Source organism: Psammomys obesus, unplaced genomic scaffold (assembly GCF_907164565.1).
Source record: "Psammomys obesus unplaced genomic scaffold, mPsaObe1.curated_primary_1811, whole genome shotgun sequence".
Lineage (NCBI taxonomy): Eukaryota > Metazoa > Chordata > Mammalia > Rodentia > Muridae > Psammomys > Psammomys obesus.
Window position 1 is genome coordinate 6,030,535 of NW_026592890.1, and position 24,212 is coordinate 6,054,746.

Below are 24,212 nucleotides of genomic sequence, written 5' to 3' on the forward strand. Positions count from 1 at the left end.
TAAATCCACAAAATCAGGGAGCTGTTAAAGGACAGGATCTACCTTCCCAGCAGGGCTAGACCTGCTTGATAGTCTCCATTTCCCGTGCTCCCCTCACCCAGCCTGTGCTGCTACTCTCATGCTTTACCCTGCTTCTGTCCGTGGGCAGTGGGCAGCACCACACTTCTCCATACTTTGGCCCTGAATCTTAGACCCACCTGCAGCGCCCCCCCCCCACACACACACCCAATCCTCAGGCCAGGAGCTCCTTCTTTTACAGTGTAAACCAGACTGCCTGCACACCTCCCCAGCGTAGGCATGTGTGTGATCACACCGCTGTGCGGCAGGAGGTGGGGGGAGGGCAGGGAGTGTCTTCCCGTGGACATCCGCAACCGTAGCGTGCTGTCCCTGACCGCTGGAGACAGGACTTCCTGGGGCATTTGGAAGGCAGTGGTCTCCCCATTTGCCTAAAGACACGAAATCATGTCCGAGCCCACTCTGCTGTTCGCTGTTTGTATTCCCTGGTGTCACCCTCCTTCAGGAGAATGCTCAGGCTCATTGTCGGCTGGCCGTGGTGTCTTGGTTGTGTTGTGTTGCTTCATGGGCTAACAGGTCTCCTTGGAAAGCAATATGGACGTAGCACAGTCCTTGTCCCTCTTCTTCGCTACCACCCACACAGGAAACCCTGAGGGGCTCTTACCGTATTTTCTCAGAGGGAAGCAAGAACAGAGAGAGCAGGATATGTGCTCACAAAAGGGAGGATATTGAATTTATTAGGCAACAGATGTCTAAGGCACTTAATGATCTCATTTAATCCTAAACCAACAGTGGAAAATTATCGCTCAATTTTTTTTTCTTTTTAGCTATAAGGGGAATGTAGCAGAATTTCCACCAGAATCTGTCGATCGCTTCTCTGACTGGGAGACATGTATACCGGCATACTCTCACTCGCTCACCCAGCACCTACCACAGGTTCTTGCTGTGTGCTGAGCGCCAGACTCAAAGGATAGAAGGTTTATTGTGCTCAGAGTGTTGGCGCTCATCACAACAGGGAAACAAGCACTGAGTTACCACACAATGGCCTGCTCTAGACTCCGTGAGGCTCCCCCAGGGCCGATCCCAGGATGCTCTGCATGGTGGCTGGATTTAAAAGCGGAACAAAGGCCATCTTGACGGTGCTCTGAGCCATACTGGACTCTGTTGAGGGACGTGATTGGTGGCTGATCAAAGCAGCCGAGAGAACAACGTGGGGAAAGAGATATGTATTCGGGCTCATGATTCACATGGTTCCGATGACACCTTGTGCTTGGGCAGGTCATGAAGGTGGCAGAAGTGTGTGGGGGAATGTGGTGGTGGCAGGAGTTGGTGTGGAGTTTCACTTCCTGGAGAACAGAAAGCAGAGAGGGTGGGGTGGTGAACGAGAAGAGGTAGGAAAGAGATACCCTCTTTGTACAAACACCCATGTGACCTACTTTCCCCTCCTAAAGGTCCCAGAACTTTCCCCACTGGCCATGGACCAAGTGAACAACCCATGATTTCACAGTCAAACCGTAATAGCACAGAACCCTGTGGGCAATCCCCGAACCAAAGCACCTGAATCTGTCATAGGATCTATGCAGAGATTCCTCCACATGGGGATGCTGTAGAGTCAGCCAGCAGCCGGTGTTGGGCTTCTAGAGTACATACCATTAGTGGAAAGGAAGCCAGGCTGTGCCAATACCCAGCACCCCAACCCCAGCCTCAAACACCACCCTCAGTGCCACTGCTGTGACTCCTGGCGAAAGGGAAGTGAGGGAGAACTAACTCCAGCCACCAAACTGCCACCACTTACCAGATAATGGAGCTGGTGAGTTTCATGGCCTTTCCCTGACCCACGGTTCCATAAAGTGGGAACAGTAATGTTCTCAGCTGGTAGGGCTTCTGCAAAGATAGAGTCGGGTGGCGGACAGCATTTCAATCTTGCCTGACACAAGGCAAGTTGTATGTAAGGACTCACTCTTACTGTGTCCTCCCTGAAGTACATGGCTGCTGAGATCTGGCACAGTTGTAGCCTTTTGAGAAGGTGGACAAGAGAGTGTGTGACTGATATGTGTAAAAGCTAGGTTCCTTCCAGTTAGCCCCCTAACCGTTAGGGGCTCATACAACCTCTCTGCTCCTCAGTGTTCCTCTTTTGTGAGCTTTGTATCCAGAGTTACTGCGAGCTCTGAGCAGCGATGAGTCTGATCTTTGACCATCACAGGCCGGACACACAGGATAGCCCCACCTGGAAGAGGGTGAGCCCTGACTCTCGGCTCTGAGTGTGTCCACCCTCCCTGGAGGAAGGGACACCCTGAAGTCTAGTCTCCACACACACTCCCCTGAAGGCCACACTGCTTCTCTCTTCTCGTTTGTCTTGCGTTTTTACAGTTCTGGGGTAAATCTTGCTTGGCCATGATACACAATTATCCTTTTATGTTGCTGGATCTTACTTTGCTGGCATTCTACCGAGGCAGGTTATGTCTTTATTGATAAGAGATTTGGTACGCAGGTTCCTTTGTTTGCTCTGTACTTGTGAGTCTGTCCTGAGCTTCTGTGTCTTGGTCAGTATCAGCCGTGTGTCTTTATAGAGGTGTATGCACCTCATCCATCACAGCCGACCCATCTGTCTTGTCGATTCTGAAAATAGATGAGAGATGAGATAACTGGAGGACCGAAAATGTTTAAACAAATAGAAAATGACAGTAATTCGTAGATGGGAAGGAAAGAGGTTTTAGACAAAGACTTGAGAGCAATTAAAGAGTACACACTTGGGGACTGGCCAGGTAGCTCGGTGGGTAAAGTTGCTAACCATTCAATACAAGCCTGATGACCTGAATTTGATCCCCAGAACACACATGAAGCTACAAGGAGAAAACCAACCCTGCCAAGTTTTCCTCTGGCCTCCACACACATGCTGTGGCGTGCACACACCCCCCCCCACACCAATGAATAAAATAACAACCTTAAATCACTTTCAAAGCACATGGAATAATCCCTGAGAGGCAAGTGGGATAGTTTTTCTTTTGGGGGTGCTCTTCGTTCCCATCTCTGTGTGTGGGAGAGAATGTGTGGTTATGGAGTACAGGAGCCCACAGCACACATAGAGACGTCGGGAGACAGACTCAGCTCTTAGTCCCTGACCTCCATCTTGTTTAGCCAGCGTCTCTTCTTGTCCATTGTGCGTGCCAGGCCAGCTGCCCGTGATCTCCTGCTGATTATCCTGTCTCTGCCTGCCATCTTGCCCCTGCACTCGAATCCCACAAATGTAGCACCGTGGCTGGTATGTGGGCTCTGAGGACCCAAACTTAGGACCTCATCGTTGGAGGGAAGTGCTTTACCCGCTGAGCTATTTTCCCAGCCCTGATTTTGGTATTTGTTTATCTTATTATTTTATTTTATAAAATACATGTAACTCTCCTAGCTGCAACCTCCAGCCAAGAGACTCCACCGGGGGTCGCGTGTCCTCTACTGTTTGCTTTGCTTTCTTTCCAGTAAAAATGTACACACCCCACAGTTTCCTGAAGTTGCCAAGGTATGGTAGAATTAGCTATGGTATTTCAAGAGTGACAACATTAATTCTTTGGGGGCTATTATAACATTCCTTTCCTTTGACTTCCTTAGACTGCCTATAACAGGCATCCCCACTACAATCTTTTCTCTCTCTCTCTCTCTCTCTCTCTCTCTCTCTCTCTCTCTCTCTCTCATTTACACACACACCAGCCCAACAGGACCAGCAGGGCTTGGCCAACAGGCACTAATACCTCCCAAGTTATCAGGTGTCTAGAGCACCTGAAATAGCAGGCATTTCCCCTTTGCTCCTTGGAAACAGCTCTATCACCAAGGGTACCTGGCTCACGTGCTTGCCAAGAGGTCCATCACTTCCCTTTTTCAGAATCTATTTTATATACTTAGCACCCAAAAGCAATTTTGGAAATCTTGTATCCTAATCCTCAATGTGAAACAAACACGAAAAGCCTTCCATGTTGAGTCAGTCGGAGTCATAAAGTGAACTTGAAGCCATTTTGAAGTAAAGCCAAGCTTATTTGGTACAGAGCCACACTGCATTATGTGGCCTGAGCTTTCTCTCTCTTAATAGCTTGTGTTGCTATTTGCAAGGGCCGTCTCATTCCATTCTCATCCCAGCTTAGAAAGTATCCCCATTTGTGGTGATTTGAATGAGAATGTTCCCCACAGAAGCATACATTTGAGTACTTGGTCCCCAATTGGTGGAACTGTCTGGGGAAGGCTAGGAGGTGTGGCCTTGCTGGAGGATGCCACCTGGGATGGGCTTAGAGATTTCAGAAAGCCTCCCGCCATTCCCAGTGAGTGGGCTCTCTCCCTCCCCTCCCCATCCTGCTCCAGCCACCATGCCCACCTGTCATGCCTCTGTCCCCATTGGGAACCCTAAGCCACAATAAACCCTTATTTCTATAAACGACCTTGACCATGGTGTTTTATCACAGCGATAAAATAGTAACTAGGGTGCCATTTTACAGAGGACAAAACTGAGGGTTAAAGTCTTGGGTAGCTTGCTTGTGTTTCTTACTTTCTGACCCCGTGGATAAAACACTTGGCAGAAATAACCTAAGGAAGGAATTGTTCCTTTTGCTCCTGGCATCATGGGGTTTAGTCGACCCTGGTGGAAAAGGTGTGTGGAACGGACGCTCACGTCCTAGGGGAATGCCGCTACTCTGCTGGCTTTCTCTTTTTCTCTTATTCCATCTAGAGTCCCCAGGGTCAATGTTTGGTGCTACACACATTCTGGGTAGGCTTCTCTCTCTCTTTCTCTGTCTCTCTCTCTCTCCATTAATATTCTGGAAACATCCACAGACATACGAGATGTGTTCCTCAGTCTCAGAGGTGCGTCCATGTCCAGTCAAGCTGACAGAGCTGCCCATGACTGCCCAGAGTAAATGAGTAGTGATGCAAGCTGCAGGGCTACCCACTACACACCTGTTTCTATTTTAAAAGCTCCTGAGGACACACAGAATTCAGGAGTAGGATGCTTGCCTAGAATACACAGGATCCTTGGTTCAGTCTCCACCACCGGGGTGCAGGGGGAACCTTTGGCTGGGATAAACATGGTGGGACATTTCTGTGATCTTGGCACTCAGAAAGCTGGGACAGGAAGATCATGAGTTCAAGGCCAGCCCATGACTCTGGGGAAGGGCAGGCATGTCCCCAATTTCTGCTCTTTTTGGCTAGGCCTTTACCACTTCACCACTGGGGAACTGAAAAGACAATTTAGTCTGATCCACTATCATTCTATCAGCCTGGGAGCTCACCAGTCAGAGCCCAGGGGAAGGTCCCAATGTGTGGGTTGTTATGGTCCCAGCAGTGACTGCTTATCTTGACTTTTGTCTAATATTTCATGTGATTTATTTTTATTATATTCTTTCTCTTCCCCCAGCTCCTCCCAGATTCTCCACAATCTTCTTATCTACCTCTCTTGATGTTCTTTCTCAAAAAAAAAAAAAAGAAAGAAAGAAAAGAAAAGAAAAGGAAAGGAAGAAAAAGAAAAGAATGACAAAATCCTAAAAGCATTCACAAACATACACGCACATACACGGACACACACACACACACATACACACATGGACACACCATGGAGCCTTTTTTGTGTTGATTAACTGCTCCTGAGCATGGAGTCTGCCCTGGAATGTGGCTGATATGTCCAGTGTCACACCATTGAAGAAAACTGACTTTCCCTTTTGCAGCAGATGGATTTCTGGCTAGAGATTGGACTTTACCCCACCTCTCCTTTTCTGTACTGAGATTCTGTCTGGCAATTGCCTGTGCAGAGCTGGAGTGTGCTGTCACAGTCTCTCTGAGTTCAGATGCGCATCAGCTCTCTTGTGCCTGGAAAACACTGTCTCTTTGAAGTTTCTTTGAAACCAACACCCTTTGGCTCTTACAGTCTTTCTGTATCCTCTTCTGTGTAGATGCCAGAGCCTCAAGGAAGTCTCTGACTCTACAGATTATCCAGTTGTGGGCCTCTGTGTCAGTCACCGCCTGGTGCAAGCAGAAGCTTCTCTGATGAGGGCTAAGTGACGTACTGTTCTGTGGACACAGCACTATGTCAATATGTTTTCTTCATATGTTCGCGCAGCAGAAGAACAGCGGAGGTTCCCCTGAGGCCCAGTAGTCTAGTCTCAGTAGTTGGACTCATTAAGTGTCAAGCATGCGTTTCATCTCATGAAGCTGGCCGATCAAAACGGGGTTGCTTACCCACGTAACACTTGCGCCACTATTGTACCAGTGGGCTTATCTTATAGGCCGGTCATTATTGTCACTCAGAGGGGTCATAGCAAGGTGAGAGTGGCGATTATTTTTCTCCTCAATAATGCCTATGTCTTCTCTAGCGGTGATTTTAAAAAGCAGCCAAGACTGAAAGCCATCACGGTAGCCTGCAAACCCTCTTAACACACTCCAAAAGTTTGGGTTACAGAGAGCGATTTAAGCTTGTTTTGTCTTGCTTTGTTCTGGAACAAAGAAAGACTCTTTTTACCTTGAAAAACTTCCAATGTATGGGGGATTTCAATCGAATGTGCTAAAATAAATCAGGCAAGGGTGGATGGTGGAAGACCTCAAAAAAAAAAAAAAAAAGAGCACTAAGGTTTCAGTAAAGGGTTCCTGGGGAGTGGACATGTGAGCTAAACATTAAAAGACAGATCACAGCAAACTGGACACCAAGGTGAAGAGGTATTTGTCAGTATTCCATCACTCTAACAAAATGCATGATACCTGTAAAGAGAAAAAGGGTTGTCTTGGTTCACAGCTTTAAAGGTTCCATCCTTGGTCTGTGGGCATTTTGCTTTTAGGTCTGGCCATGGGTCCCAAGCTCAATGGTAAAGAGCAAAGGGCAGAGCCAACTTCTCACCTCATGGTGGAGAAGCAAAAGAGAGGAGGCTGGGATCCCATGGTGTCCCCTTCTCGAGCCACACTCCCACTGACCTAAACGTGTCCCACTAGGATTCTAATCCTAAAAATCTACCACTTTCCAGTAGTGGAATCCTGGGGACCAGTTCCAACACATGGTCTTTCAGACTGTGGTGAGAGGGTGCCTAAGCAGAGTAGGTGCATATGTTGGGTGATGCTGCTGGGTTTGCAGGGAGCAGGTGCTGAGGTTAAAGGGCAGAAAGGTGATCCTAGAGTGTGGCAGGAACCAGGGAGGGCTGAGTTAGGTTCTGTTCTCTAGACGACGTGGGCAGTGAGGTACTGGACAGCCTCTGTACAACCAGGAATGCCTTCAGAGTTACATCTGGAGTAAATGAGGACAACAGTGGTACAGGCCATGGGCTGCACATAGAGGGGAAGTACGGTGACATTGGAGCCAGGAGGAGCAGAGAAGACACTACACAAAATCAGGTGACCCCCCCCCCCCGCCATGGCTGGCCAGAACCACATAGATGGGGTCAGCAAAGAAGCAGCTCAGAGCAGAACTTGAAAAGTAAAATAATATCACCTCAGGAGGGGAGCCTGGGGCCGGGCAGCCTTTCAGCTCACTGGTGGAAGCTCAGAGAGAGCGGCATTGAGGGAGAGTCACTTCCAGCTTTGGAATTCAGTTGCCTGTGACACCTGGACATGGCAGGTACCAGGATGGAAAGCTCGGGAAGGGTTTTCCCCAGTTCATGGAGAAGCGTGCTTGGTAGAAATTCACTTTGAGTTAGCAGAGATTTGAGTGAATGTTATCTTTTACCCTCGACACACTCATCAGTGCAGTGTTTAAAAATAAATTAAAACTCACCTATGGTTTTCTGTGCTACTAATCTGATTTTATCTTGCACACTACCAGGTTTTCAGAATCTGCATTTGTTCCGTTTTCCCAACTCTGTCTCTAGCCACCTTCCCCAACTTCACCTCTACTAAGTCAATCAAATCTCTTGGCATAAGTGGGTGCTAAAAGGGGCAGCAGACCAGAATGATTCCCAAGGAAAGCCCCACCGATACGCGCGTGTGTGTACTCAGTGTGGCGGGGTGTGGGGTCCGAGACCCAGCTCAGAGCTTTGGGGCTGGAGGACCTTCGGTCGCCATCCCAAGTGTCATCAGCTCTGAAGCTATAAAATGGAAAAATGGTGATTATAGTCACTCCCCTGGACTGTGCTTAGGATTAGCAGAGAGCCTGTCTATGTCATCTTTCCGTCATTTTATAGTAGTCACATAGTAGGTGTTTATTAATAGCCCATGTTAAGTATGTACTATTAAAGTTCCACATAGGTGAGCTGGCCCCTCCCAGGGGTTCACCCGCTGGCAGTAGTTGGCGAGGGGAAGTCTTCATCACATGTCAGTCTGTCCTCTTTTTCCATTCTTCTGTTCTCCACTTTTAGCCATACCTGTAAGCAGAGAGTTCCATTCACCCTGAATGTGAGACGAGGAGCTAGACAGAAGTCTCCTTTGTGGCAGTCCCCAAGTGTGGCTCCTTGAAGTAATGGCTTTGATAAAATCAAATTAGTCCACGGGCCAAGAGAGCTTTTAACCCACTGGAAGCTATGGAACAGTGCCTATGTACTTTCTAGGATAACAACAAAAAATATATATATTAAGACCTGGAAAAAAATGTGCAAGTTCTAAAATATGAGAGCATCAAAATTAGCAAATACCTCATTTCTATGCATCTATGAACATGCCCGCCTCACTAATGATGAAATTTAGCATTCATGAAAATTTAATCACATCTTATAAATGATTTGTAGAGAGCTTTCGCCTATTTTCCGAGGACTCCTGAGCATGCACTTGGCTGCAAAGAAATTATTTCTGCGTGTAAGCTAAGTGGCTCACAGACAGATAACTCTGAATGCCTAGCTCACTGGGAGCCCTGTATCATTTCCACCTCACCAATCTGCTTCTCCTGTGATGAGCCCAGGTAGCTCCGTGCTTGAAGTCTTTTTGATCTTGGCAAGTCTTTGGGTAAGGCTGGTCTGTGTGAACCCAGAGGTCAGAACTAGTCCATCATGGTGGGCCTAGGATTCCAGTCCTCCTCAGTCCAAGAGAAAAATGCCCAGTGCCCAAGCTGTGGCAGATGGACTTCCTCGCCTGATGGGTATCAGGCTGGGGATGACTGAGTGTTCCTAGCAATGATTGGTAGAGGCTAGCTCAACTCCGACCATGCTAGCTCAACTCCTGACCATCCTTCAGGATTCCTTCCAGTTCAGGAGCTGCCTTGGCCCATTCTCTCTTGTCACCATGCTATCGTTGTCCCATTCTTCAGTCTACCTATGGGTCATCACTTGTCTTTACTTGTTTTCTATTGCTGTGATAAAGACTAAAAAGCAACTGAGGAAGGAAAGGGTCTATTTGGCTCACATATCCTAAGTCACAGTCCACCGAGAGAAGCCAAAGCAGGAACTTCAGGCAGGAACTGAAGCAGAGGCCGCGGAGGAGGAGCACTGGTGATGGCCAGCTTCCCGAGGCTTGCTCGGCCTGCTTTCTTATACAGCTCAGGACCACCTGCCCAGAGATGGCACTGCCCTCCGTGGGCTGGGCCCTCCTTCATCCTTAATCAAGAAACTGCCCCCACAGACTTGTCTACAAACCAACCTGAGGGAGGCATTTTCTCAGTTGATACTCCCTTTTCCCAAATGACCCTGGCTATGTCAAATTGACAACAACAACAAAAACTAAACAAAACAGAACAACAACAAAAACACCTCAACACACCTAGAACGCATCTGTGTTGTTTCTATAAACCTGTAATGTAAGTACTAGACTAATAAGACTGAGGCCAGTGGACACAGCTGTGTGACAAGATACCGCTTAGCCGAGCTCCCACCACTCGCCTGTTTACATTCATGCCTACCTACGTCACATGTGTTCACCATTTCCACAGCATAGCAGCTGTGACCTGCTATGGGCTGTGCCAGGCATGACTCCTATGACCTCCACAATGACCCCCGGAAATTGGCACCGTTTTACAGATTAAGAAATCTGGGATGTGCGGAGCTTAGGGAAGGTTGCCTGAGGAGAGCACAGTCTGACCTGAGTGCCCCCCCCACCCCACCCCCGACCATTGAAGAACATGGAGGGTTGATGTGTCCATGGTTTCCTCATAGTCTTCCAGTTCGCACAGCCTGTCAGCATCATGTACCCTCCCTAGGAAAACCTATTGTTAGGAGAGATTTACCTCCACTCGTTCATACCCTGAGAGGAATCTAAACCAAATCCCAGGGATCCTTGAATTTCAATGAATTGGTGTTCTACTTAGATTAAACGAGCATTTCAGTCAGAATAGGGACGGTGGCTCACGCCTCTAATTTCCTCACTTGGGAAATGAAGGCAGAAGGATTAGACACTCAAGGCCGTGCTCGCCACAGCAAGTGAGAGGGCTAGAAAGATGGCTCAGGGGCTAAGAGCACGTGCTGTGGGAGTGTGAGGAGCTGAGCTCGGCTCCCAGCACCTGCCTTAACCTGAGTCAGGCGTGGCGCGTACACACACACCTGTCGCTGACACCGAGCGGTGGGAACCGGAGGGCTGCCAAGGCTTGCCGGCCACTCGCCTCCCCGCAGCTTCAGTGGCAGACCCTGTTTCGAGGGAACAAGGCAAGGGGTGACAGAGCAGGACACCCAGCACCCTCCTGTGGCTTCAGCACTGGCACGTGGACCCACGTGCACACACAAGCACCCATGTCACACTTACACACATGCGCGTGAGCACACACATGCACACACACAGACTTTCAGTTTTAATGATAGCAATCTAGCCGCAGTAATAAGTGTGTGTTTCAACGCTATTTGCTCAACACTTCAGCCCCGGTATCTACAACAGTCCCTAATAATTGGTATCAGTAGTGTTGGTTGAGAGAGGGAGAAGGAATGAGGTTGAGATTAATTACTGCATGTCTAACGGTTTACTCAATTCCTTGCATGCATTTGCATCTCATTTAATCTTCTTAAAGGTGAGGTGTTAATGAGGCCAAGTGAGAGCATGCTAATTGTCCCATTGAAGAGACAAATTCCGCAATGTTAAGTATGCGACACACTCATGGGTGGGGGGAGGGGGAGGTTTCTTCCCTGGGAGTATGACTACATGAACAATGTTCTTAAAGGCTCTACCTCGAGGTGTTTTTAGGGAGAGCAGCAGCCTGAAGGCTCCTCCCGGGGCTGAGGTAGTCACGGCCCACAAGTTTTCTCTGCAGAACAGGATTCATTTGTCAGAGTCATGAAACCAGGCTGTGCCCGAATGTGTGACCGGCCTACAATCTATTCCAACCTTGTCACCGTGCCTGTCTGTGATAGTTGTGTGACTTGAACTCGCCTGTGTCTGGAATCCCCTTGGAGACAAGCTTGCGGGAAGGCACACGTGTGTGGGAATGTGGGGATTACACCTGTGGCATTACCTGGCTTAAGTTAATTGAAGATCCATGCTAAACGAGGGCAATATTGTTCTCTGGGCTTGGGTCCTGGACTACGCAAAAAGGCAGATGCTAGCCTAGCATGAGTAATAGTCCTGATGGTGGGCACATTTTGACCATACTGCCCACCCTGTCGTGACGGATCATCCCTTCCGGCTGTGAGACAGAGTAAACTCTTCCTAACTTAAGTTGCTTTCATCGGCTATTTTGTCTTAGCAACCAAAAACATGACAAGTATACTACCATATGCTGTCTGTTTCTGCTCTGTCACAAATGTCGGGGTTAGCAGATGCAGTTAATATTTCCTCTCCAAACTATTTGCGACTCTTCAGGCTAGTGTAGTGGAGATTTCCTGCATGGAGTTGACCTGCATGGGCCCATATCAGGTGAACCGCTGAGCTGATTCAGATAATCCTCACTAGGATACTGCTTGGGGTATGTCTTCTGTAATATTCTTCTGCATTAATCATGTTGTGTTTCTTCTAGAGCCTCCAATTATACCTATGTTAGACCATTCAATATTGGTGCAGAGGACAGGTCCCCAAAGCCCTGGGCATGTTTCTGTAAATTCTCTCAGTTCTTTAGACCAAATCATTTCTTCTGATCATTCTTAAGTTCACTTCCCTTTCTTCTTACCATCTCCAGTCTAAGCTCATCCGGGGAACTAAGTCATTGCACTTTTTCACTTCTATAATTTTCCTTTGGTTCTGTCACATTTTTGTGTGTTGACACTTTATCAACAGTGAATATTTCACATTGGATTTTGCCTAGTTGAATTTTGTGATCTTCTTTTAAAGAATGGTCATTCGCAGTTCAGCAAGCAGGTCAACTGCTGGTTAGTCATCTTGGACTTCTATGGACCTGGATCACATTTGGTTAGTGCAGGACTGGAGAAAAAGTCCACAGGGTTTCTCAGACCCCTCCAAATGCTGTCTGCTGTGAAGATATTGTCAGAGCAGAGTTTTCAGCTTTGCTAGCATTGGGCTAGTGTCGTACATAAGATACAATCCTTACAATGAAGGGATCACCCTACTGGTGTCTTGGCTGGATGATGGGAGAGTGGTGGGGAGTGCTGATGAAACCAAATCTACACTTTCTGTCTCAACCTGTAGCATTCCTGTTCAACCCTTGACCTCGTTGTGGCTATTGGCTTGTAGGTCCTGATAGAGATCACATCCCTGTACCGCAGATATGGGAGACTCTCTGTTTCCCCTCGCTGCACAGCATCCTCCAATGTCCTGACCATTCAGATCTAGCCCCTAGCATCCTTAATCTGACCTCTATTTTTTTTTCCCACTCAGTAGAGCTTCTGTGCTGTGGTCAAGCCCTGGGGAAATTTGTTTGCTCATGGCCCTTACCCTGCATGCTTCTCTTCTTCAGAACTTGCCATCCCACATGGTCTGCTTTCACCACTTGACGCCACGCGCATCTGTGGTTCTGGTCATCTTTGTGTCCAGAGGGTATACCAGCGCGGTCACTCTCCTTCCGGGCAGTGGAAGTCCTGTCTGTATGAGTCAAGAACATGAAGCAGCAGATGATCTCTGTATCGGTCATTTTTCTGCTGCTGTGATAAAATACCATGGCCAAAAGCAACGTATAGGAAGAAGGAAGACTTCATTTGGGCTTAGGGTTCCAGAGGGAGAATCCATAATGCTGGGAGAGGTGTAGCAGCCGGAAGCCAGAGCAGGAAGCCGAGAGAGCAAACTGGAAGTGGAGAGAGGCTGTAGACTCTCAAAGCCCCCAGTGGTGTACTTCCTGAAGCTTCCACAGCTCCCCAAACACTGCTGGAAACCAAGGGTTCAAATACGCTTGGCTCTGGGGGCTGTGCCACATTCAAATCGATGCGGTCACTGTGACCAAAACCATTTCCAGTGCCAATAACCTTAAAGGAGAAGCAGCATCTAAGGAAGGAAGAAAAAAAGATGGAGAGAAAGGGGCCTTCAGTCAAATTTGTACCCAGAGTTTATTTTAGAGCAGATATCCTGACCAAGAAAGCATCTCCTCTGTAGTGGGGAAATGCTAGAAAAATGGCCAGTGCTTTAGGAAGCAGCTGTTGTGGGCTTGAAAGCCTCAGATGAGCTCTTTAACCCTCTGTGTCAGGAAGAATGGGTAGATATGGGTAGGGAGGTAGCACCTAAGAGCCCCCGAGGTCTGTTCCCTCAGGGAAAGGGGAACAGTTGGAGATGGTGGCATTTATTTAGCACCTAAGTCCTAAGTGATCATCCCTGGGCTATGGATTCCAGAGGAGGATGTCAGAGCAGCGGTGAAGCGGCCTCTGCAGCTTGAATGGGTGCAGGTAATTGCAAGCCCAGCTCTGTCCGCTGAACGCTGATGAAATTCTCAGGAGCCACATGAAAATCTGTCTGTTCAGATTACCCCAGTGCTAGCTGAGGCTCACACCTTCAGTCGGCCTTCTTCGTTGGCTTATAGTGTCATCTAGCACTGATACACACAATGGCACCAGCTGGCTGCCGTCACGTCAGGAAGGATGGAGAATAGCGGATTGGGAGATAACTGGTGCTCTGAATAGCATCAGAAACGGAGTGCATGCTTACATTTGGAGGCTCTGGTTACAGAGAGCCTTTGGAATCGTTTGTTAAAGGTAAAGATAGCTCAATGCATATTGGGGGGATTTTTAAAATAACTCACTATTACTTAATATTTGATATACTCCCTGTTAGAGTTCAGATCTGAAATAGTCAAGGCCTGGGCCCTACCTGCTGGGAAGTGGTGGGATCTTAATGAGGAAGGGCCTAGCTGAAGAAAGATCATTGAGAGTGTGCCCTTGACAGAGACCCTGGGGATCCAGCCCTTTCTCTGCTTGTAGTTTGCCCATTGTGAGGTTGATAGGCCTTTTCCAGCGCTGTATCCCTGCCATAACATACTGTGTCTCTGCAGGCCCAGAACCACAGGGCCATGTGACCATAGGCCGAACCACGAACCATGAACCACGATAAATCTTCCACTTTTTAAATTGTTTCACTTAGAAATCTTTGTCAGTGTAATGGGAAATTAACCGTGCCCCTAATCCAGTACCAAAGAAGACTGCAGTGGCAGTTCCGTGGTTAAGCCACCAGTGCGGGAGGCTCCGAGCAGAACCTGAAAAGGCCAGACCACTCATCCTGACCCATATCCGCATTTCAGGCAGACTCTGGATGGTGTGGTGGGCTTCTGACTACAGATGTGTGCCCATAAGACCTGGACAGAGCTTTACAGCTGAGCAGAAATAAGCCTCGCCCAGCTTGAGTCCTTTTGACAGAACTGGAGCAAAGGCTATGAGGAATCTAAGCCACAGTAAATGTGTATACAGGCTGCCTGTAAAATTCTTAGCTTTTCAAAAATTTCAGAGTTTCAGATAAAACATTAGCCAGAATAGAATAGAATCTGTCCCAAGTTTTGCCCCAATATCTGCAGAAACTAAAAGTAAATGATCTCTCTGGTGTTTCTGAGTTTTTGTGGGACTTTTTTTAGATTTTCTCTCTTTTTTTTAACATTTATTTACTTACATTATTTGTGCGTGTGCATAGTGGTGCGTGTGTGGAGGTCCGAGGACATCTGTGGAGTTAACATGTCCCTTCTGACAGAGGGAACTCGGGTCTTCAGGCTTACCTTCACCCACTAAGCCTGCTCCATGGCGCTCTGTGGTGTCTGCAGGCTGAAGCAGGAAGTGCTCATCCAGTATGGGGTGTTGGAACAGCTGAAACCATACATTTCTTTACCTTTAAACATAGACTGTGACTCTGATCAAAAGCCCCAGGACCCCAGACATAAAGGTGGGCTGGTAGATACACACAGTCAGTTTCTGCTCTGGCCCCGTTCAGTGTTTGACCAATTTTTAATCTAAAAAAAAAAAAAAACAGAGCCCAGCCATTTCATATGATCTAGCTGGTGTTTGATTAATGTGGCTCTTTTTAAATAATTATTTTGAAAATGAAAATATTAGGGTTTTTTCCATGTTCTATTCATGTAGATGAGCTGTCACCATCATAAAAGGACACTTAAGCTTTTCCTCCTAAGATTATGTAATGAGTTAGATAAATTCAGATACATGAAGAGCCACCAAATTCTTAGAACAGGAAAGTGGTGATTATGCCCTCTACTGGTGGAAGGTAAAAAGTTCTCAAATGAAAAAGTAGGCAGAACGACAGAAAAGGGCTCAAGGTGAGAAGAGAGAGAGAGAATGGAAGATGGAAGATGAGAAGAAAAAGAGAAAACAACAAGGAGTGCAAGTAGGAATGAAATTTACCAAAGAAAAAATATTAAGGCAAAATAAATAGAATTGCAGGAACAGAGAGAAAGAACATGAGAGGCTGTGAGGGCTGAGATGGCAGTTAACGCCTCTTGCAGCCAAACTGACAACTTGAGTTTGAGCCCTAGAATCTACAGGGTAGAAGGAGATCACTGACTTCTGAAGTTATCCTCTGACCTCCACATACATGCTCACACACACACATGCACACACCGTAAATAAATGTAACTTAAAAAAAAAAAACTCCTTTAATCCCTTTAATCAACAGGAAGACGTAGATATCAGAAGCAAAGGTCAAACAAAAGGATGTGAGGATATTTTTATTGGGCATCTCCATAGTAACCCTGAAAACATTGGCCACTTTCCAAACTGTAATCTTCTCAAACAGTTCATGACACAACCATGACAGTTCATCCAATCATTACCCTTAGAATTTGGACAGTATGATAAATATAGGAAAATTCTGAGAGAGAGAGAGAGAGAGAGAGAGAGAGAGAGAGAGAGAGTAAAATACAATTACAGTCCTTCATGGCCCTGATTTGTTTCATTCAGTTTTTCTAAGGAGATAGTCACAGCAGACACTATTTATATAGTTGTAGTGTGGAAATTATAAATTCCGGGGTCCAGAGCCTCTGTGTGATCGCTGGCTAGAAACTGATGAGACCCACTGGTTCCCTGCTTTGAGCAATAGGACACTGATAAGGGCATTGCCGTTCAGGCAGAGCCGGGCCCTGTGCACCCCGGATGGGGCAGGTCTTCTAAACAGAAGTCCATTTGGATGAGTCAGAAGGTTTTCCAAAACACAGGGGGCGGTAGGATTTCTCAAGCATTAGGCTCATGGTCTGAAACTTATGCTGAGAGACCTTATGCAGTGTGCATGTTTGTAGGTGTCCACGTGGATGAAGGTTTGAGTATAAGGTGGGGTGGGGACAGAGGTGAATGCAGAGACCAGGGGTCAGCCTCCAGTGCTTGTTCTGCTGGTGCTGTCCAGTTTGTTTCCTGACAGACTCTCTCACTGGGCCGGAACTCACCAGGAACCCTAAGGATCTGTCTGGCCCCGCCTTCCCAGCCTTGGGGTTGCAGATCTATGCTGCGGTGCCTAGGGTTTTGTTGTTGTTGTTGTTTAACGTGGGTTTTGGGACTCATACTCAGGTCCTGGTGTTTGCACAACAAACATTTATCAGCTGAGCCTTTGCATGGTCCAGATGGCACCAAGTGTCACTGCAATAATCTATAAAGCATTTTCAAGAGTTCCTGTTGCTGTTTTTGCAAGCCCTGAGTCTGTGTGATAAAAACCAAAGGGTTGGTGAATAGCGGGAGAAGGCATGGGGATGGGGGCTGCATTGCTCCAGAGGGCCTCTGTGAGGAAAAAAAGAAAACACGTATGTGGAGAATGAGACCTCAGAAGAGAGCAGTACCAGCGAGGGGCCTGGAGCTTTAGCATTCTCAGCCTCGAGGTGCCCCACTGCCAGGCCTAGGCTAGTTGCTTAAGCCAGCGAAGTGGTGCTCATAGCCACACGTCTCTGAAGACATAGTAACACCCACATGGACAGCCACATTATTTAAGAAGGTTCTAGTGGGTACCCGTAAGCTCTGCTGCCAGGCTCAGGTGGGGAAAATGACTGGGGAAGAGAAAGAGGCCAAATGATGGGGGAACTTGTAGTGGGGTGACAGGTGCCATCGCTACACCTGTGGTCCCAGCACTCGGGAGGGGGAGGACGAGATTTGGAGGCCAGCTTGGGTTTATTTCTAGGCAAAAATCAAAATGGAAGGCTAGGCAAAAGAGAGGGCGGAGCAGAGAGAAAGAGGTAGTGAGAAAAGAGAAGGGGACAGAGAAAGACAGAGCTTGGGGCATCCCAACTTCCATCATGCTCCCACCATGTGGTCTTATAAATCCCTCCAGGCTCTGAGCTGCTCACACCTTTTTCTGAGAGTCTATAGAAACCGGTCAGAAGACTTGGGCTTGTCCCTCAGATAGAATCTGCCAGTTTCCATCATGAAGGATTTTCTTCAGGTCAGCAGAGACGAGCAGTCTGCTCCTCCTCGGAGATGGGGATGGGGCAAGGACATGAGTTGTACATACTGACAGCGAGAATCTGTCTTCCAGAAGAAGCCGCTGAGCTGCCAGCTGGAGCCCTCTGACCTGACCTGTGGCCCGGGGTTCATTTGCAGGGTGCCTATAGAGCTGTGTCTAGATTTCAGAAGTTGGGTGTGTCTTCCAGCAAGAATCTTAAGTGGTGATTGTCACAGGACAGTATTACAAAGCAGGGTTTCTCAGACCCTGGTATCCTAGAAGCAGATATTTAACGGATGGGCTGCCTGTCAGGGCCAAGCTCATGTGCTATGCAGAGCTCACGGTGGCGCCAGGGAGCACCAGCCCCTGTGTATGCAGCCTGGCAGCCAGTCAGCAAACCCCTACCAAGTTGCCCATCTGCCCTGGAAGAGCAGGGTACTTCTCTGACACTCCCTGATGGCACCAAAGTGGGGAAATGACTTTGGAGACTGGGAAATGAATGCACTGGTGACTGCTCCATTTAACCAACAGCCAGTTCCAGCTACCTTTCAAGGTCTTCTCATCCCTCGGAATGGCAACTCCCCACCCCCTTACCCTCCCTAGCCCCCTTTCTTGTTTCTTTTGACATTCTGTCAGCTGGATGAAACAAGACTCCCCATCTCCAGGGCTCTCCCTTGCAGGAGCTCCCATTTGAGTCTGGCTCTAGCCTGAAGCCAGAGGCTTTAAATTTCTAACAACCTACCAACTCCTTGGAGCCTCAGCCTTCTAACGTAGGCTCGTAGGCTCGTAGGCTCGTGAACAGAGCAGGAAGCTTGAGGAAGGCATGCTCTGGGAAGGCTGCACACTCAACAGAGGAGACAGAGATCTGCAAGGCCCCACAGTTGGCTCCTTGTACGTGTTTCTGTGTGCTGCTGCTGGCAATGACTGGCACATTGGCCATAACAGGGCTACTAGTATGTGGTCCTGTAGTAACTTAAAAATCAGGGAATCCTAAGTCAGGGGAAGCCAACGACTTGCCAATATATTCGCCAGTACTTACACGTCATATGTAGTAGTGGTTGGTTTGAGTCAAAGGACTCAAAGGACTCTAGCTTCAAGCACTAGATCCATCTACGAGTGAGGTCTTGAGTAGCCCCTGACCCCTGTGTGCCTCAGGGTCCTTCCTATGTAAAGAGAGGAAGCATGCTTGTTCCCCAGGGCAGGGCACCAGCAGGCACTTTGACCCACAGCCCGCACTTGTTCCTCTTCTCTTCTATGTGAGGCTGACTCTATTGGGAGGTGCTGAACTCGGTAGAATTTAGGATTACCATGTACTGCGCATCGACTGGCTGTTCCGAAGGTTCTACACACTTCAAAGCCAGGGTGGAGAGAGCAACCGGGATACACATTTGCATGCACAACACCTACAAATGGACAAAGTTCTCAACCTACAGGAAGCGGTGGTCCCTGCCGCTGCGGGTGGGAGGTCTGGCGACCCTTTCCTGGGATTGTTTTTTAATGGCGTTTGGGTTGAAGGTCACGGGGATCGCATTGCTCGCTGCTCTTGCACCTGTGGGTGCCTGCTCAGCCGAGCGCTTTGACCACCACTCACATTTGTACTCACGTGTCATGTGCCGGGGTCTCTCTTGATGGCTGCTCCTAGCCTCTGCCTTACTGACAAATCACTAATGGTTTCTCTTCTCCCACACCCGCCCTCCCCTGTCCCACCCCCTCTTTCCCCTCTGCCTTCTCTCTGCTGGCTCCCGCTGCTGTTCTCCAGTGCGACCAAGACCAGTGCATTCAGAGCACCAAATTCGTTTTGCAGGCCGCAGCCACTCCCCTGCTTCAGAGCGAACCCAGCCTCACCAGCGAAGAGCTGCATATGCCTGGGAAGCCCGGCCTGGGCACCCCATGTGCTAGCCTGACGCTGGGCCAGCCCACACCACCCTCCTCCATGCCCAACCTTGCCACGGAGGCCACGCTCTCAGACATTATGCCCCTGAAGGACGAGCACGGAGGCCACCAGTTTCTGACTCCAGACGAGGCACCCTCACCGCCGAGGATGCTGGGGCCAGGCAGCCCCCTGGCACACAGCCGTACCATGCACATTCTGGACCTGGCCAGCCAGGACTCCCTGCACGAAGACTCCGTGCGGGGCTTGGTGAAGCTCAGCTCCGTGTGACCTGCGTGGCCAGCCCTGGGACCACAGATGACAAACCAACAAATGGACATAGCCAAATGGAAGTTTATGTTTGGAATCTGCGGGGTGGGCCAGGGGAGGGAGGACCCTCAAGAGAGGAGCCCGGAATTGAAGGCGGCTGCGTGGACACAGCGCCCTCTGTCGGCTGCTTCTGGGACAGACAGGAGGAAGGTTTTCGAACACTGGTGGCCAAACTGAACGCACTTCATGTTTGTTACACTACTAGTTGAAATCGACTCGCCGTTCCTTTTGTTCATTAAAACAAAACAAAAACCCCCAAGGGAAAAGCCGACCGGACATGGGTTTGCATGCCACGCTACAGTCTGTGTGACAGTGGCGCTATTCCAGAAGAAACGCTGCTTTCTTTGTTTTCCTTCTCTTTAATCTTGTGAAACTTTCCAGGGCGACAGACTGGGCCCAACGGGAGACGCCGTCCTGTGTGACTTACTGGACTTAGCTGTATGCAGATGGACGTCCCCCGCTACAGAGGCTACCGGGGTCGGTCCTGCCCTGGACAGACATTTAACCTTCTGCCAACACTTACGTGGGGTGTTGTATTGTGCCAGCGTGGGACCGTCTCGCCCCCTGTGTAATGAACTTCCTGTGGACAGCCAATAAAGTGACTCCTCTGTTATTTTCTTGATCTGTAGACGGTTGTCCTTAACAGCGTACATGCAGCCATTTGTTTACATTATCTCTGGGAAGGAATAACGCAGAGCAGCTGAAGTTCAGATCTCTGGGTCGTGGGTTACTGGGATGGTTTCTTGATGGGACCTGAGCTTGCCAATAGTCCCCAGCCCCTGATAATCCATCTCCCTGGTCTGCTTTTAATGTGGGTTTATCAAGGTTTACTCTGTACTTAGAGCCACCCACTGAGGGAGCAATTGTGTGCGGTAGGTGGAGGGAGGGGTCCCCAGGAGGAGGGATGTTGTCTGGCTGTCTTCTTGACTCCATGTGATGTTGGGGTGTTGCAAACCTCATAGGGTGACCTCATGGTCCTCAGGAAGCAACGCTGGCTCCACGTTGGATCTGAGGTCACATAGATTATACTCTAAGCTCAACACCCATGAAGATGGAAATCAAGTAGCCAGTTCACTCCAAGTGTGACCCGGAAGGGGCTGGTATTTTAGGGAGCCAGCAGACTATGTGGAGGCAGCTACAAGAAGCTCTCTAACACTCCCCAACCTTCTCTTCCAGTGCCATATCCAATGCCAAATCCACAGACTGTGACTATCTGAGGACAAGGCACATTCTCATTAATACAAGAGAGCAGAGACGGTCTTACTCAGTCCCATTCAGGTCACACAATAGTCATGCTGAACATGGCTACAGATGGCTTTCTTGTGACATCTTTGCGTCACCTTCGCTGCTACTCCCCTCGGCTGTGTAGAAATCGGAGAAGGTGAATTATATGCAGCACTTTTTATATATAGTTTTATAGACCTCCTAATTATTTATATTTTAAGACAGAACTTTGCTTACACAACCCCACACACAGTCAAATGCTCTACCTTCGAGCAAAGGGACACCCCACAAAGGACACCCTGAAAAGCCCCTCCAACCACCCCTGCCTTCCAGAAGCAGCTTAGAGTGGTGTGGAAGGAAAGTTTGGCTCAGCCTTACTCTGGGGCCAAGTTTCTACCCCTTGGGGTAGGAGGTGGGGGCCTGGTCTTTAGAGTCCTATCATTCCTGGCACCCCTAACTTAGTGGTTGCCGATTTTCTTTGACCAGCCCCTCTTCCAACAGCCCCATTAAAAAACCCCAAGAAGCAATGATAACATGGCAGATAAGTCACTGCGCACCGTTGGCCATCTGTCTCCCCCTTCGTCAGTGGATTCAGCCAACCACGAATTAAAGCTACTTGGCAGAGCAGAGGCATCTGTCCTGAACTGTGTGGACTTCGTTCCTCACCACATTCCCTAAATGCTCTTCAGTAGTACTGCACTGTGTCAGATATCAATCACCCAGAAACTGCTCAGTGTCTACAGAAGGATGTGTGCACGCTCTGTATGCAAATACTGTTCGGCTTTACTCAGAGTCCTGGGCACCCACAGACTGGAGTTTCCACAGGACTCTGGAACCAATCCGCTAGGGGAACTGAGGCACAAATATACCTGTTATCAATTACCCTGCTCTAACCCCCTTCTCTCTACATACATGGCACCATTCTTCCAATAGGATTTTGGGGAGCTTGGTAAAGATGAATCAAGACTATCCAGGGTCAAGGGGGACGAGAAAATTGGCTTTTAAAAAAATGGAATTGTAAGTCCCACAAAATTCCCATAACCCTTTCCTTTCGCTTGGGAATAAGTGTCTGAATGCTCGAGGTTCCCAGTTCAGTGATGGGGATGGGCACCATCCAGGGAGTAAGTGGTCAGCCTTTCCTGTTAACTGGGTCTATCTGGTGTGGCTAAGTAGGCCTTGGCATTTATAAATGCTTCTAGAGACTGCTATCGATTGAATGCTAGCTAGAAAAAAAATAAGATAAATATTTTACTATGCTATTAAGGCTTGGGCCTGGGAGGGGGTAAAATTTCATCTGCTTTGCAATCTCCCAGAACCACCCCACCAACCATAGGCCTCTTAAGCACTTGAAAGTCAGATGTAGCCAGAGCACCCTAGCCCAGACTGGAGAAGGATGACGATGGCTGGCATCCTGCTTCTAAACAGGCAGGATGGTATGCCACTCTGTGCCAGGATCAACCAGCACATGGTTAATGCTGTGCCCGCTTGAAAAAAAAATGTTCATCCCAGCTTTGGAGGTGATTATTCAGCCAGCAAAGTGCCAGATACCTGTTCCCAAAAAGCTAGTCTCTCAGAACTACCCCTGCCTCCAAATCTGTCAAGTCTTTGCCTGTGTCAGCCATGGTCAGTGATAGGTTCAAACCAAGTGTAAGGCTTTTCAGGGGTGCAGCATACAACTGCAAAACAGGATGTGAACCCCATCTGCAAGCCGTGTTACCCCGAGACCTGAGTGGGTAAGCCTTAGTGTGCTTCACACCCTGGGCCTGGACCTTCTCTAGACCAGCAGCAAGAAGTGTGTGTATTGAAGTTGTAATAGGTGTTCTGAGTGCAGAATGTGGCGGCATTTCCAGGAATAGACGAATGGAACCTCTCAGAGGCTTCGGAGGCCTAACCCAGCCTCAGCACGTGTCACATTCAGAGCCGAGCCTAACCACCACCATCCTCTCTGGGCCTGTGTCGCAGCTGTGACTTCAGGTTGGCGCTCGCTGGCAGGTGTCAGGGGTCTGCCTAATATGATGTAGGACCTCTCCCGCTGGGTTGCTCTGTACTCACCTACACCAGGACACTCCTCAGCTTGTTGAGTTCTTCATGTAAGAAGAAAATAATGAGAAATAATGTTGGCTATATTTTCTAATTAATACCTCAACACTATTCGGAAGCTGTGCCTAAATTAAATTGATGTTTGTGTTTTTACATTAAATGCATTGGTTGTGGGAACCTACCATGTTCTTATCTAAAGGGAAGAGAACTCTGAATAAATTTTCATTCCCCATGGTGTCCTGCACCTATTCTGGACTTCTGTCTATATGGCATTGTGTACTATTTTCCGTGTTAGCTCATATAATTCTCTTTATTATTCCCTTAAATCTAGCTCTCCCTCCCCCCATTTCTCTCCCTCTTCCTCTATTTTTCTGATTAGTTCCCTAACCCACGTGTTGAATGCACAAACTCTTCGCTTTCTCAAATGCCTCCCCCACCTCTCTCAAATGCCTCCCCCACCTCTTTTCACTTCCCTTTCCCCTCTCTCCTGTTTCCCCCTCCTCTTAGTAGGTTTTCACTGAAATAGTAAATGAATGGACATTTTTTTTTTCTCCAATAACCATCACATATAAATTGCTTGTAAACCTTCTTCTATTGCCATGGGCTATGACTCTGATGGTGCAGCCCAGCAGATTTTCAAAGGTATCTGCTTGCTGCATTAATCCAGCCATTAAAAATAATTGGAAGATGAAAAAATTAGATTGTTTTACAGCAACTGTGTCTGAAGCCACAAAATGAGATAAATGGCTTCAACTGAAATGATTTTGTATGTGTGTGCTCATGAACCCTGTTTCCAGAATGGATTGAAAGATTCAGACATATTCTGTGTTATTGCAAAGATTTTTTTTCTATCAGTCGATGAATTATTGAAAGAAACTAATTCATATGACAAAGATATGAATTGACTCTTAGGGTGCCTGGATAGTTGAAGTCTTGGGGAGGATGAAGGAGCCCACAAGACAAAGCTGAGCAGACATGCCTTGAAATTCTAGGTAAGTTGAGATAGTATAGGCTCCAGGAAAAAGAGTATGAAAACTTAAGTCCTGGTAATCTGTGTCCAGAGCACCATGAGCATATATTTCATGATAGGCAAATATTTTGTCATGAGGAAAAGATAGTAAAGAACCTAAAGCTCTTAACA

At 48.1% G+C, this 24,212-nt stretch overlaps 1 protein-coding gene across 4 annotated transcripts in view; it reads left to right on the forward strand.

The window, feature by feature from the left end:
* Zdhhc14 (zinc finger DHHC-type palmitoyltransferase 14) overlaps positions 1–24,212 on the forward strand; it is a 284,482-nt gene that overhangs the window by 216,863 nt on the left and 43,407 nt on the right. For 2 of the 4 annotated variants that reach the window (XM_055615902.1, XM_055615904.1), the window contains exon 9: positions 19,367–23,319. The exons of 1 other annotated variant lie outside the window; for it this stretch is intronic. In XM_055615902.1, coding sequence (XP_055471877.1) covers positions 19,367–19,768 — 402 coding nt within the window. In that variant the 3' untranslated portion in view covers positions 19,769–23,319. Of the gene's footprint in view, positions 1–19,366; positions 23,320–24,212 lie in introns of those variants that run through there. One more of the 4 variants, XM_055615903.1, reaches the window with a different exon arrangement.